Consider the following 16,682-nt stretch of genomic DNA (forward strand, 5'->3'; position numbering starts at 1 on the left):
TTCTGGAGGAAGTATACCTGAAATGCTCCTGAATGGCCAGACTTCATCTCATCTATTTTGGTCATGTTGTCAGAAGGGACCATTCCCTGGAGAAGAATGTCATGCCTGGTAGGGTGGAGGGTCGACAAAAGAGGGGGAGGCCTTCCATGCTTCAACGAGATAGACTGACATGGTGGCTGCGATGGTGGGCTCAAGTATAGCAGGGATCATGGAGCTGGTACGGGATCGGGCAGTGTTTCGTTCTGCTGTGCATGGGGTTGCTATGAGTCGGAAACGACTCAACAGCACCTAACAACAACAACAATGAAGCAGGGAGTATACCCAAGACCATGTACAGGGTTGGCAGACAATGGTCCTATAAGTGTTATTTGTATGATCTGAATTCCCAGGTATCTAGTAGAGCTGACAAGGGACAAGGTTGTAGGCCCCTCTTGGTCACAGCCAGCTACCCAGAGGGACCAAGTAGTTGAACCTGTGGGCTCAGAACCATAGCCATAGGAGACATCAAGCTCAATTGGCATAACATACTACCCAAATCATTGTTCTATCTCCTATGTTGGCAAGTAGCGACTGGGATCTTAAAAGCTTGCAAGCAGCCATCTAGATGCAATGATGGGTCTCTCCTCAGTCAGAGCAAAGAAGAAAGAAGAAAACCGAAGATTCACAGGAACAATTAGTCCAGGCAACTGGTACACCATGCGATCTGCAGCCTATACGACTATGAGACCAGAAGAACTAGATGGTACCCGGCTACCAATGTCAACCACTAGGAAGGGGATCTATGTAGAAGATCTTGGATAGAGAGGGAGAACAATATGGAACAAAACTCAAAATCATAAAAAAAGGGGAGGGACAGGTTTGCTGGTGTGATAAGAGCCTGGTGGAACCACTGAGACTATGTCCCCTAGCTGCCCTTCAGGTCTAGAATTAAACCCACACCTGTGGCTTCCAGCCAAACAAAAGACAGGCATATCAGTTGAACATCTACCTGAGGTATATACACTCCTTGGAGAGAACAATCATGGGAGAAAGAAGGGCTGTGTATGCACAGGGAGACAGCTCAGGGGGCAAGAGTGCGTGGAGGGATGGACACAGGGAAGAGGTAACTATGAGGAGGAAGTGGAAGGGGAGCTGTTGCATTGGGGTAAATTGTAGTCAATGCCATGAGACAAAGTGTATGTGAACTGCTGTATGGAAAGTGAATTTACTCTGTAAACTTTCACCCAAATCATCATCATCATAATAATAAAAAAAAACCAGAACGTATCAGTCTTAAAAAAAAAAAAAGTGCCAAGAACAGAAACATAAGTCCACTTTTATGACACATTATGAGAATCCCACTGCAGCGTAATTTGTAATAGCGAAAACTGAAACCACCTGTGGTGCAGTGAATTGCTTGGTCTGGCCCTTCTAACCATTGTCTTTGTGGCTCCCACCAGGTAACTAGGTGGGACTATGCAAATGTGAAGTGCTTGTGGCCCACCAAGGGGACTGGATAGCATGCTAATAACATAAACAAGATATATGGCACCCTGGTAGGTTGGGACCATGCAAATAATGCATAGGGAACCCTAACATGGGGACTGGTCAGTTTTGCCATTTTAGGCTTAAAATGAGTTATCCCAGAGGCAGAAAGGGCAGATATCACTACTATCAAGAAAGAAGAGCCAGGAGTGGAGTACATCCTTGGATCTGAGATCCCTGTGCTGAATCTTCTCAACCAAAGAGACAAGGAGGGCTGTGACACTTTGCTGAGACAGCAGAAGATGTCAAGAAGCAAAGGCAGCAAGAGACCAGATAGCAGACAGCACAGTGGGCTTACAGACCCACAAAGTAAGAAAGGTGAGCATCTTCAGGTCAAGGCTTACTGGCAGAGTGGGGCATTTCTAGGCACTTAACTGGTAGAGCTTTATAATACTTGCCCAAGCAGGGCAGAGGTTAAGGAGGTACGGAGCCAGGAGACCAAGGGCCAGTGAGCGGTACTGCTAAGAAAAGGCTGTCCTGATTGAAGAACTGTACCCAGAGTCATTTCTGATCCTGAATTGTAACCTGTGACTTCCCTAATAAACGCAATCATCATGAGTACTGTCTGTGAATTCGGTGTAGCCAATGCAACAGATTTTTGAACCCAACAGAGAAGAGAGTACCATGGGAGGGATGCTTGGTAGTCAAAACTGTTAAAAAGAAAAAAGGCTGGAGGGTGGTGGCATGTCTGACCTCCACATCTTAGGAAGCAGCCTTGGGCTGCTACTCTTAATCCTCGTCCTGCCTTGTGAAATTAGAAAAGGTCAGACACCACCTCCAGGCCATTTTTATACAACCTAAATGTCCAACAAGAAAGTGACAAAACTATGGATTTTCTCATGCTATATACAGCAGAAATGAATGAACTAGACCTACACGTATTAAGATAGGTAACTCTCAAAATCAATGTTGAGTAAAAAAAGCATGCTGCAGAATCAAAACCACAGTATGCTCTTGTCAACCTAAAATGTATAACCCTATAAAACAAAATTATGTATTGCATATGGATATACAAATACATAATGAAAATATAAAAACAAGAGTAAGACAATCCATTCATGATACTCTGAGATGGGAGAGCAGGGGCATGCCAGACCACCTCCACGGTATGTGAACTCTTACTTCCTAAAGCAAAATAAACACACACACACAACACGCACAAACATGCCATAATGTTAAGATTTCACATATTTGAATAGTAAATATATTGGTATTTCTAAATAATATTCTCCAGAGTTGACTGTTTACCTGAAATAGTTCAAAAAACTGTTTTCATGGAAAATTAAAATGAAATAGAGCCAGATGCCAACTTGATACTTGGCGAGAACTCTGCATCTGGAGACAGGGCTCTTTCCTTCCTGTGGACTTGTCCCAGCACTGAACACTTGCTGCAAATAGCTGCTGATGACCTCCAAAGACAGCGGCTTTCGTGAATAAAGATGGACCCCATCATTTTTGAAAGTGTGGTGTGATGAGAATCAATGATTAACATCACATCTTCCTTAGAATTTAATACAGTTCTAATAGACTTCTTTCAGTAAGCTTTCTTTCTCAACAGAGTAGCTTCCTCATGCAAAACACCGCAAGAGTAAGAGAAACAGCCAAGGCTGTCACAAAGAGGAAGGATGTAAACATTCTCAGATTAGACAGTGGTGTTGGCTGTACAGCTCAGTGAATGTACTGGAAAAACAATGAACTGTATACTTTAAAAGGGTGAGTTGTATGGTATGTGAATTATGTCTCCATAAAGGTGCTTTTGAAAACAAATGACTGCTTCATTTAAAATAGTGTATCAGCCCTCCAACAAAGCAATTAGCTCTCCATCGCAGTGCAATCTCACTCCCTGAGATCAGATGCTTGTTGATCTTTGTGTTACACATAGCACACTGTCAACAGGGGTGCATAAAATCTGCCACCTTCTCATAGCATCATGAAACAGCATCAGTCACAGGAGTTTTAAGTGCATTAGGAGCTGAAGATGTACATCTGTCCTGATGGCCAGCCTTTAGGTGTTAGAATACACTGGGGAAGATGCAGGTTGGCGGTAATTTCTAAAACAACTCTACTTTTCTGGAAAGAAGAATCCCCTCTTCTTTTCTACCAGACTTGGCGTAGTGCCTAAGGCAGGTGACTGCTAACCAGAAGGCTGGAGGTTCAAACCCACCAGCCACTCCTCAGAAGGAAGACTGGGCAATCTATTTCCATAGTGATACCACCTTGGAAACCTATGAGTCAGATCCAACTCAACGGTAGTGAGTTTGGTTTGGTTTGGTTTTTGATTTAAGTTACCAGAGGTGACTCCTGTTGTCCTTAAGAATTTAGAAACTGACAAAAAGGATAGAGAAATATTTTCTTACCTCTACATATCATTCAACAGCAGCAGATACTAAAGGAGAATGTTGTCAACTAAAAAGGAGGCAACCACATACCAAGGCAGACAGATAATTCCACTTCTAGGTATACATCCAAAAGACTTGACAGCTGGGACTCAAAATGATTTTGTACACCAACACTCACTGCAGCATTATTCACAGAAGTCAAATGGTGGAAACAACCCAAGCATCCATCAATAAATGAATGGATAAAGCAAATGTAGTCCATCCATGCAATGGACTATTACTCAGCCATGAAGAGAAATGAAAACTGTCACACATGCTGTGACACGGATGAACCTTGAAACATTACACTGAGGGAAATAAGTCAGATCCCAAAGGACAATTATTACATGCATCCACTTAATGACATATCTAGAACAGACAAATACACGGAGACCTTAGTTTATTAGTTGGTAACGAGGACAGGCAGGAGGAGAGAGAAAAGATGACTCAATGCTTAGGGGACACTGAACTCCTCAAAAGGGTGATGATAAAATTGGGAATAGATAAGGGTGATGGTTATTTACAATGATAAATATAAGTACATCACTGACATGTGAGGAACGCTGAAACAGTCAAATGGTTTGTTACATTTACACTTGCCCCAATAAAAATATATTAATTCATTTTTAAAAAGTGAAGGGAGGGCTGGAGGAAGGCTGGTTAGAAAGGAAGCAGAACTGTGAGGACACAGGAAACTGGTTAGGGCCTAAGCAGCAGCTTTCCATTGTCATGCCTTAGTAGGAGGAGCAAGGGCTAAAGATGAGGCCCAAACCTGTTCTTCTTCGGTAAAGGGCACAAGAGCCAATGGCGGCAGGGGCTCCTCCTGCAGGACAGGGAGAAATTCTTTATCCAGAAGGTCTGAAGGTATCTGTGTGGCCAAACATGAAAAACACCATGAGAATAAGACTATCCCCCCAATTACACATTAAAACAGGAAAAAAAAAAAAAAAAATCCTTCTACTTATCTACTGCTGGCTATTATAAATATGAATTAAAGCTTACTCATCCAGATTGAACTTCTGTGGCACTTACATATTTTGAGAGCCACATATTAACCCTTCTTCTGTCACTCTCCCCACCTTCCAATTAGAACAGCACTTTCGAAGGGAACAGACAACACGAACTTGGCCATTCCAGAGTACGCAGCAAAGAAGTAAACACTCAAACCAGGAGGTGGTAAGGAACTTTTATAAGCAATTACATCTGTCCTTAGCAACCTCATTAAAATTTGAGATTCTCAGTCCATTAATAAAAAAAAGAAAGGATAAGCAGTCCCCAGGTTACAAATGATATCTGTTCCCAAGTGTGTCTTTAAGTAGAATTTGTAGGTCAGTGGGAACAGGTGCATACAGTTCTTATTCAGCCTGATTTTAATGGAAGAAAAGGCTCAAAGCTTTTTTAATAATTAAAAAGCTACAAGTGCAGCAAGTGAAAGTGACTGTGAACAAGAACTTGTTGCAAGTAGGGGCTGGTTCACTCGTTTCAAAGTGAGGGCAAATTTACATCACATTAAAGCCAGGGCTTCCAAACAGCACTGCCCCACCCCAGGACGGCGGCCCCCACTCGAGGATGGCAGCCGACCACACCACTCCGTATGTGCGTCACCCTCCATGGGCCTGGCAGTAATCCAATCACATGCATCAGGATCCTGAAAGCCTCACTATGCCTGTTCTGAGTCTCTCATTCCAGGGTTTCGATCCTTAATTTTTCCTGTTCTAGTTACTATGACAAATCACCCAAATTGTAAAACTTCCGGTCTGTTCCTGTTTTGTTTCATCGACCATGACAGAACCGGTTGGAAACCCTGCATTAAAGGGCCAGTAGAAGGTGTCCGTAAGTCGGACGTTCATAACCCAGGGACTGCCTCTATACTGAAAAAAGCAGAAAATATTATTCTCAGTCAGATAATGAAAGACCACTTTAAATTATACTGTTCACTTTCTGATCATTTATAAATGACAGAAATGCAGTGCCACATTTTAAGATTCTCTCTGCATTAAAAATGTTATATTTAACTCAAAAGAGAAAGAACAAAGAAGCTGCCCCTCCCTTCGCTCCTTACATCCCCCTGGAACGTAGGGTAACAGGTGCAATAAAGAGAAGAAAAAAATCCTTTACTCAATCTATGCTGCCCAGCAGGGACAGAAATAAAATAAATATAAAAGAGGGATTGAGAGGACACTGGTCACAGAAGACGTGAAGTGCTGACAAGTCTCCTGCCTTAGTTATGTCTTCTCTAAAAACAGAGTATGTTGCACTTAGAAAAGCCTGTTAACTATTTCAGGTTTCAAAGTATGAAAAACAGTTAAGGTGGAGAGAAAAAGCATGGGTCAAGACATTAGTAGAACACATTATTTTAAACAGAACAATGCACCCCCATCCATCACTGAGTTGTCACTGTTAACCACTGTCAAGTCAGACCCCAACTCATGGCCACTCCAGGCACAGAGGGCTAACACACGCCTAGTCCTGCACCATCCCCATGTGGCTATGGGCTGGATCACCATGAGCCACAGGGCTTTCATTGGCTGGTTTTCAGGAGATCACCAGCCTTTGTTCCCAGTCCATTTCCGCCTGGAAGCACCACTGGATCCTGCTCAGCAGCACAGCCACACACAGGCCTCCACCAGCAAACATGGGGGCTGTGCGAGAGGTGCCGTGGCCAGAAATCAAAGCTGGGTCTCCCAAGGGAAGGGGAAAATTCCAGCACTGAACCACCAATGTCCATCACGGGACATTTCCCAAATTCTCATTCATAACGCTGGGTGCTTGTCTTCTATTTTCTTACCTTGTTGTCTTTAAGAAAAAGTGCTAACATTTCTTCTCTGCCATAACGATAGTCGGCTAACTTATACTTCGGCAAGGCTGGAGAAAGAGGAGGGGATGTAATACTCCCGCCGCTGGACAGAGCTCGAAGCCTAAGTAAGAGACACAGAATGTACACAAGCAGTGTCAGACAGCCGGGCACTGTGAACTTTTAATTTTTATGTAAACATACTGTAAAACAATTTCATTTGAGTTCTTTCAAAGGGCTGAAAGAGATCCTATTACACTCAAGTATCAAATATTTTACCTTTAAGATACCCCACTATCAGAACATCATGAGCATTTCACTGAGCAATAATGAGACCACAGTGTGGTGATCCCTTAACCTAAAAAGCTATGGAGGCACGTCTCTGAGACGCTTGGATGGCAGAGGATAAAGGGAAAACATTTTTCTTCCATTTAAAAAAGTAACACATGATTAAAATAAGTTTTACACCCATCAAACTGCTAAAATTAAAATATCTGATAATACTGATAAGGATGGGAAACAATGAAAACTCTCAAGTAGTGTCTGCAGGATTATAAACTGGAATAATCCCTTCAATGAATGATGTGGCAATATAAAATAGGCTATATAGAAGAAAAGGAAAAATCAGACACTCGTAATAAAGAATAACCTTTATATGAAATGTATAAACCTGCAAATCAGTTTATTCAGTTTGTGTTGGTGTTGGTGTTGCTGTTAGGTGCCTTCAAGTTGGCTCCGACCCATAGTGACCCTATGCACAGCAGAACGAAACACTGCCCAGTCGTGCGCCAACCTCACAATTCCTGCTACACTGGAGCCCATCACTGCAGCCACTGTGTCAATCCATCTCACTGAGGGTCCTCCCCTTCTTCACTGACCCTCTACTCTACCAAACATGCCATCTTTCTCCAGGGACTGGTCCCTTCTGACAGCATGACCAAAACAGGTGAGACAAAGTCTGGCCATTCTTGCTTCCAAGGAGCATTCCGGCTACACTTTTTCCAGGACAGATTTCTTCGTTTTCTGGCAGTCCATGGTATTTTCAGCATTCTTCATCAACAACATAATTCCAAGGCAATAACTCTTCTTTGGTCTTCCATACTCATTGTCCATCTTCCACATGCACAAGGCAACTGAAAATACCATGGCTTGGGTCAGGCGCACTCTGGTCTTAAAAGTGACATTTTTACTTCTTAACACTTTATAGAGGTCTTTTGTAGCAGACCTGCCCAGTGCAATGCAACATCTGATTTCCTGTTGCTTCCATGGGTATCGACCATGGGTCCGAGTAAAATGAAATTTGTGACAACTTCAGTCTTTTCTCCATTAATTGTGATGTTGCTTATTGGTTCAGTTGTGAGGATTTTTGTTTTCTTTATGTTGAGGTATAATCCATACTGCAGACTGTAGTCTTTCATCTTCATCAGTAAGTGCTTCAAGTCATCTTCTCTGTCAGCAAGCAAGGGTGTGTTATTTGTATATCATAGGTCGTTAATGATTCTTCCTCCAATCCTGATGCCACAGTCTTCTTCATATAGATACTGTCTATGAACACATATAAAATACAGTAAAAGCATAAAAACAAGCCCGGCACCAACAAATACAAAATTCCAGATACAGTAATGTCTGCAAAGGGAAGGAGAGGAATGAGAGAAGGGCATCAAGGAAGAGGTGATTATGCAATACTTTCCTCTTCCAGCTTCATGATGAATACATGGGTATTTAACATAATTTTTATTTTTATATGCCTATATTTCATAATACAGTTTTAATAAAAGTAATTAATGTTCAATGTAGACAATTCAAAAATGAAGAGCATAAGAAAAAAATAAAGACCATATCTACTGCTAAGAAAAAATAAATAAAAAGCAAACTCCAAGCAATTCCATCTAACAAACGGAACTGGGGAAAAGAAAATTTTTCTTGTTTAAAAATAAATTGTTATTTAAAAAGACAGGAAACAAACTTCAGCAAAAAACCTGCAAGAGTTAAGAGTCTACTACTGCTGCTCTGTGTCAAACAGGAAATGGGAGAATTTGTATTAGGAGCAACTAATAACCTGGGATCCTCAAGGATGTATAAGGAAATACATATCAAAGCTACCAGGGGCCCTGGTTCTTTAACTCAGTAGCTTAGACTAAGGTGAAATCCAGCAGAAGCACTGAAATACATGCTCTCAACTGCTAAGCTTTATTCATAAAGGCAAAGAGTAATGTCTTATTAAATTATTACACATTAGAAATAATTATGGTTAAGTGAAAGCATAGCACACACTTGTATATTATTCAAAGATGGCAAGATAAAATAGTATATACATTGTGAATATATAAAAATGTGTTTAACATGTAGAGAGTAAATCTCTATTAGTAACGAGGCGGTAGATTCATTTTAATTCAATGTCTTTATCCTCTCTTTCCACTTGTTCTGAACTTTTGATTACAGACCATCGTGAGCAAGAAAGATACAATAAACTCTCATGTACCCATCGCTCAGCCCCAAAACCAGCAATGGATGGCCAATCCTGCTCCACCCACAATCTCATCTAACTGCCCTTCAGTATTCATTTTTGAAGGAAATCATAGGCTTATCATTTCATCTGTGAATATTCCAGAGTGTATGTCTAAAAGACAAGTTGTTGTTGCTGTTAAGTAAAGTCGTTTCCGACTCATAGCGACCCCATGCACAGCAGAACGAAACACTGCCCGATCTCGCGCCAGCCCCACAATCCCTGCTATACTTGAGCCCATCATTGCAGCCACCGTGTCAATCCATCTCGTTGAAGGCCTCCCCCTCTTTCGTTGACCCTCCCACCCTCCAAGCCTTCTCTAGGGAATGGTCCCTTCTGACAACATGACCAAAATAGGTGAGACGAAGTCTGGCCATTCTTGCTTCCAAGGACCATTCTGGCTGCACTTCCTCCAGGGCAGATCTGTTAGTTCTTTTAGCAGTCCATGGTACTTTCAGCATTCTTCGCCAGCACCACAACTCAAAAGCATCAACTCTTCTTCGGTCTTCCTTACTCATTGTCCAGCTCTCACATGCATATGAGGTGACTGGAAATATCATGGCTTGTGTCAGGCGCACCTTAGTCCTCAAGGAGATATCCTTGCTCCTCAGCACTTAAAAGACAAGTACTTTTCCTTAGAAGAATGGATTTTGCTGTTACACCTATAATGTAGTTTTAACATTTTTCTCTGCCCTAATGAGGCAGTCTGCTTCCCTAAAGATTGACAGTCTTGGAAACCCTATGGTGCAGTTCTACTCTGTCCTTTAGGGGCGAACTGTGAGTTGGAATTGACCTCATGGCAGTGGGTTTGGGTTTCATGTAAATTGATGACTGACTATCAAAGGTTAATCAGGTTTGTTTTCTATTTTTTGACAAGGCTACCCATATGTGGTAAAATGTTATTCCGGTAGGAAACACATATGATGACATGATGCTAGCAGTCACTGATGATCAATGCTTAGATTCGTTAAGTTTACTAAGGGTGCAAAGTAATCTTATTTCATCCCTGCTTGTTTGTTTATTAGCTGGAATACTTTTAAAACAGAAACTTCTCTCATATACTATTTGGTATAGCTACCCAATGATATTGTTTGTACAGGAAAGGAAGAAAAAGGCCTTGATAGTTTTTCTTTTAATTTATTACTTTTCACAACTATGATCTGGTTCACTACCAACCTCCAACTTTTATTAGTATGTCTTATTGCATTAGTGTGCTACAGTTACTTTTAACACTGCTCATACTGTCTCATCTTTGGCCAGTAGGAGCCTCTTCAGGTTGCCTCCTGAGCCCTTTAACACAGTTTTAGTCGAACAACTTCTTTTAAGGGCTGTCAAGTGTTTCAGGCTCATCTTAAACTATTTCTTGCCTCAGCATTGGAATCAGCCATCTCTTCAGGGAGCCCTAGTTCTTTTACAAAGACCACAATCTCGGTACTAGGAGTGCTTACTGCTACTGGGTTGGTCTTTTGCTTTTTTTCCAATTATTCTTGGGCGTAGAGGTCATTTAGTCTAACTCCAAAAGGCAGGTTAGACAACTACAAACAATATGCCCACAAAGAGTGGTCCAATCACCACTGAAGGACCTTCCAGGAAATTGATTTCCATCTGATTCACATCAAGAAGTGGGATTCACATCCACTGAGCACTGAGGCTAGTAACTTTACACATACATTATCTCATTTAATCTTTACAAAACCAAAAACCAAACCCACTGCTGTGGAGTCAATTCCAACTCATAGCGACCCTATCTGGCAGAGCAGAACTGCCCCAGAGGGCTTTCAAAGCTGTCATCTGTACAAAAGCAGGCTGCCACATCTTTCTCCCCTGGAGAGGCCGGCGGGTTCAAACCGTCAATCTTTTGGTTGGCAGCTAAGCTCTTTAACCACTGTGCCACCAGAGCTCCTTCTTAATCTTCACAACAATCCCAAAACAACAGACAAGAAAAACGAAGTTGAGGGGTTAAATAACTTACTTACAGTCACAGCCAGAAAAAAAAAAAGACTCAAACCTAGGGTCTTATGACTAAAAAGACCATAATCGTTCCAACAATGAAGTCTCAAAACTGCATTTAAAACAGCCTGTGTTTTGAGTATTCTAGTTTGTTTTTCTTTAAATATTACCCTTGTTTCCCCATAGTTCCTACAGTAGAGAGCACTCTTGCAGGAGAAAATCATTCCAACACTGGAATGATCCCACCAGGCTTCACTCTCCCTGGCCTGAAGTCCCTAACCCTTCAAGTGCATTATCAAAGAGGACCCCAAGAATTCTGGCTTGAGTGAAGGGCACACTGTGGTATGAAGGTCAAATAAAAGCAATTTAAAAGGGCAAAAAATCATAAGCTCAGTTTCAGAAAAATATGTAGTATGAGACGCCGATAAGACATTCAAGTGGCAAAACCAAACAGGCGGCGGACTATCCCGAACCACCTTTCTAGCATTACAACATCTGAGGGAAATGACTGATCTGATGTAAATTTTTTCATGAGAAATTCAAAAGGAGGGACCCTGCTTTCACTCATACTGTCTCAGTACCTAACCCGAGAGGGACCACAGCAGGCGGTAAAACGTTTCTCAACAGATCTTGACACCCTCTCCTCCCTTCAAAACCACACCTCTGGAGAGCATGGCATTTACTATCCACTCAGTTCCCGCAGATCATGCTTTCACTCTTTCTGGAAACTGGGAATGTTCACGCATTGCTCCTTGCAGAACTTCTCATTTTCTCCACAACTCCAGGAGGATTAACCTGGCCTGAATGCCTCCATTCAACATTCATTAAGTGCTTATGTGCAGGCACTGGCTGAACAATGAGCTTGTCAAACTGAGAACTCCAGCGCTTTACTTAATGGGATTAGTTCTTTTCTGAGGGAGGCAAAACACAGATAAAAAGATAAACCACAAAGTCGGAAGTATTTCAACAAGCCCATAACCAAAGTGCTTTGGGGAAAACAGAAGCTCAGGCCTCTTTTTTGCAAGGGAAACCTGTGAAAACTTCCTGAAGGCATGAAGAGGAAGTGTGGGAAACCCAAAAGCCACGTCCTCTGCTCCTTCCAAAAAGCCAGGTAACTGCAATGATTTCCCCCATCATAAACTCCTTCATTAGCTAGATTTCCAAGCAGATCTCTGATCCTTAAAATTAAAAAATACCTAAATAAAATTAGTATAATAATGAATTTATGTTTTTAAAAATGCTTTCAAGTCTACATACAAATGTCTGCAAAGAAAAAAGAATAGGCAGATACACATCAAATTGCCAGCGATAGCCCACAAAACGGAACTTAGGCAAATCGCCAGCGATGGTCCTTTGAGTAGCAGAACGAAAGGGAACTTAGGTCTTTCTTTCGCCTTTTGTATTCCTTTTTCCTCTAAGTTTTCTGCAATGAACATGAATTATTTTGTTCCTGAGATGACAAACAAAAAATTATTAAAAATCTAACCCTACCAGACTCTGTTGTTGATACTAGGTGCCATCAAGTCATCTCCGACTCATACTGACCCTATGGACAGCAGAACGAAACACTGCCTGGCCCTGTGACAGCTCCACGATCCCTGCTATATCTGAGCCCATCATTGTAGCCATTGTGTGAACAAGATGGACTGACACAGTGGCTACCAGTCTTCTTGCTGTTGTTGTCGTTTGCCGTGGAGTCAGACCCGACTCACAGCGACCCCTCCTTGGGTTTCCGAGGCAGTATCACTACGGAAGTAGACTGCCCCATCTTCCTTCCGAGGAGTGGCTGGTGGGTTACCTTAGCACCTAAAAAAATATATTAAGGCAGTACTCTTTCAAGGCAGGAGATGGGAATCAAATTCTCACAATTTTTCTGTTGGTCAATCTGTCCGTATGTCATCAATAAGCTTACAAATGAGACTTTTGACTTAGTAATTCCACTTCCAAGGAATTAGTCCAAAAGGAATAATCAGAGATACAAACAAAAATGTTCAAGTGCGTGTACACACCATTTACTATAACAAAACATTAAAAACTACTTTCCAGTAACACATTCATTTAACAAATACTTAGAGTGCCTACTAAGGAGCCCTTGTGGTGTAATGGATAAAGCATTTCGCTGCTACCCGGAAGATCAGTGGTTCAAGCCCACCAGTTGCTCTACAGAAGGAAGATGGGGCAATCTACTTCTATAAAGATTTATAGACTTGGAAACCCAATGGGGATCACTATGAATCAGATTCAACCCAATGGCAGTGAGTTTGGTTTGGTTTATTCTGTGCCAGGCATTGGAGATGCAGCAGTGAACAAACCGTATAAAATAGAGACAAAGCGCCTGCCCTCAGTGGAACACAGTCTAGTGGGCACCCAAGAGTGGGCATTAGAGGATGGGATATGAATAATAAAGGACGTATTTGGTACGTTGTATTCTGATATAGACCATGGAGAAACACTGAGAAGGGAGATCAGGAGTATGGGGGAGAAGCTGTACAGGCGGTCAAGAAAGGTCTAAAGTGTTAACATTTGTGTAAAGAATTGAAGAAAGTAACTACTCTTTGATCCCTAAAAGTAACTCACTTATCCATTAAAACTATGAAAACTGGGTCAATGGCACACTGAAACCACCTTGTTTAGAAACCCACAGCATATGGCAAGTGTTGGCAAATTTCTCTGTAACAGGCCAGAGAATAAATACAGATAGCCCTGTTATAGCTACTGTAGCGCAAAAAGTCATAACAATATACAAAAGAAAGTTGTTACTACTGTTAGATGCTGCTGAGTCAGTTCCAACTCACAGAAACCTTATATCCAACAGAATGGAACAATGCCCAGTTCTACACCATTCTCATAATCACTGCCGTCTAAGCACCTTATTGCAGCCACTGAGTCAACTCATCTCACTGACAGGTGTCATGGATTAAATTGTGTCCTCAGGAAATGTGTCATCTTGGCTAGGCCATGATTCTCAGTATTATGTAATTATCCCATGTTTTGTAAATCCTAACCTCTACAATGTTAATGAGGAGCTCTGGTAGCATAGTGGCTAAAAGCACTTGACTGCTAACCAGAAGGCTGGCGGGTTCAAACCCACCAGCCACTCCTTGGAAGGAAGGTTGGGCAATCCTACTTCCATAGTGATACTGCCTCGGAAACCCAAGGAGGGGTCACTATGAGTCGGGGCCGACTCGACAGCACATAACAACAACAACAACAACAACAACACAATGTTAATGAGGCAGGATTAAAAACAGCTATGTTGATGAGGCAGGATAAAATCTATATGATTAGGTTGTATCTTGAGTCAGTATTTTTTGAGATATAAAAGAGATTAAACAAGCAGGCAGAGAACAGAGGGACTCTCACTACCAAGAAAGAACAGGAGAGGAACACGTCCGATGGACCCAGGTTCCCTGTGCTGAGACACTCCTAGACGAAAGGGAATATTGATGGCAAGAAACATGGAGATCTCTAAGAAATGCTAGGCCCACAAATGTTGAAACAAGACAAGGACCTGGCCCTAGAGCAGGCAGAGAGAGAAAGCCTTCCCCTAGAGCCAGCACCCTGAATTCACACTTCCAGCCATCTAAACTGTAAGAGAATAAATTTCTGTTTGTTAAAGCCATCCACTGACGGTTTTTCTGTCATAGCAGCTCTGGATAACTAAGACAGAATTTGGTACCAGAAATGGGGTGCTACTGTAACAGATACCTAAAATGTGGGAGTGATTGTGGAATTGGGAAATGGGCAGAGGACCGAAGAGTTCTATGGAGTCTAACAGTAAAGCCTAGATTGCCCTGAAGAGACTGTCAGTGGAACTATGGACATCACAGGCAATTCTGGTAAAGGCTCAGAAGGAAGTGAGGAAGATAATAACATCAGAGATGGCACAGACAATGAGAAGCAGTGGGAGAGAAATGGTGGCAGGAGAACCAGGAAACCAGAGCAAGCAGGCATAGGAGCCAACCTAGAGAGCACGAGTGCTGAGTGCTTTCAGGCACAAGGCTTCCTGGTGGAATGGGTTGCCTCCAGGCACTTGTCAATGGAGCTAGAACGCTGCTGACCGACATAGCAAGAACACACTATCTTAGAGTTGAGGTTTGCTGGTGGAACAGGGTGCCTCCAGGTACACATCAGTATAGCTAAAGAGCTTCATAATACCTGCCCAAACAGGGCAGAGGCCAGGCTGGTCCAAGAGGCCCAACGGGTCAAGAGGCCAATGAAGAAGCAAAAGCTGAAGAGACAAGGAATACAGGAAGCAGAGCTACCTTGCCATCAAATGGTGGGGCTATGACCTCTGAGGTTTCTAAGAGTGAGTACACAGCCTCCTGTGTTTCAAAGAGTCGTATCTAAACTAACTTGCTTCCAGAGTGTGGGCTGCTGTTCACAAGTGCCAGGAGGATGGGGTCAGAGCTGCAGCCTAAGTGGACAGGGCTGCCATGCCCAAAGGGCAAACAAGGCCTGCCAGTGCCAAGAGGGTGGTGTAACCACTCAAATGGACTAGAAGAATGGGGCCCACGCAAAGTCAAAGGAGAAGAATTGCTGTCCCAGTAGACCTGGATGGTAAAGTGGACATCCAAAGTCAAGGGACCTCAACTCATAATCTAGAGAGCATGGCCCAACATGAAGAGAGTCTGGAGGGCAGTACCATGATCTGAGATAAATTGCTCTATTAGGTTTTAGACTTGCCTGGTATGTGCTTTTTCTCCCATTTGTAACAGAAACGTCTACTGTGTGTTGTGCCTGTCCCGCCATTTCACTTCGCCAACAGAAAACATGCATTTTAGATGTCTGGTTTCATAGAATTTTGCCATTCCCAGGATGGAATTTAGACTTAAGACTTTTAGAATATGATGAAGTGAATGTTTTGCATAAGGCAAGGATGTGAATTTTGGGGATTCAAAGGACAGAATGTCATAGATTGAACTACGTACCCCAAAAATATGTGTCAGCTTCACTAGGCCATGACTTTCAGTGTTATGTAATTATCTTCCATTTCGTGATGTGATACAATTATCCTGTGTGTTGTAAACCCTACCTGCTATGATGTTAATGAGACAGGAGACTGTCTACAGGATTGGGTTGCATCTTGAGTCAGTATCTTTAGAGATACAGAAGAGATTAAACAAGCCAGTAGAGATCAAGGGACCTACTATCACCATGAAAGAAGAGCCAGGTACAAAGTGTTTGCACTGGACCCAAAGTCTGTATGCTGAGAACCTCTTTGACCCAGGGAAGACTGATGCCAAGATACAAGGAGATCATACAGATGTAAGGACCTTTCCACAGGGCCAGCAGAATGAGAAAGCCATCTTTAGAGCCTACACCCTGAATCTGGACTTCTAAACTGCAAAAAAATTAATTTCTGCTTGTTGTTGTTGTTATTGTTAAGTGCCGTCAAGTCGTTTCCAACTCATAGCAACCCCATGCACAGCAGAACGAAACACTGCCCGATCCCGCGCCAGCCCAACAATCCCTGCTATACTGGAGCCCATCACTGCATCCACCGTGTCAATCCATCTCGTTGAAGGCC

General features: G+C 42.4%; 1 protein-coding gene across 1 annotated transcript in view; it reads right to left on the reverse strand.

Moving 5' to 3' along the window:
- GIGYF2 (GRB10 interacting GYF protein 2) overlaps positions 1-16,682 on the reverse strand; it is a 150,085-nt gene that overhangs the window by 106,533 nt on the left and 26,870 nt on the right. Inside the window, 2 exon segments of the mRNA XM_007943778.1 lie at positions 4,675-4,770; positions 6,691-6,820. Of these exon segments, the coding sequence (XP_007941969.1) occupies positions 4,675-4,770; positions 6,691-6,820 (226 nt within the window).

This window comes from Orycteropus afer, unplaced genomic scaffold, assembly GCF_000298275.1.
Source record: "Orycteropus afer afer isolate SDZICR_OR568_19922 unplaced genomic scaffold, OryAfe1.0 scaffold00006, whole genome shotgun sequence".
NCBI lineage: Eukaryota > Metazoa > Chordata > Mammalia > Tubulidentata > Orycteropodidae > Orycteropus > Orycteropus afer.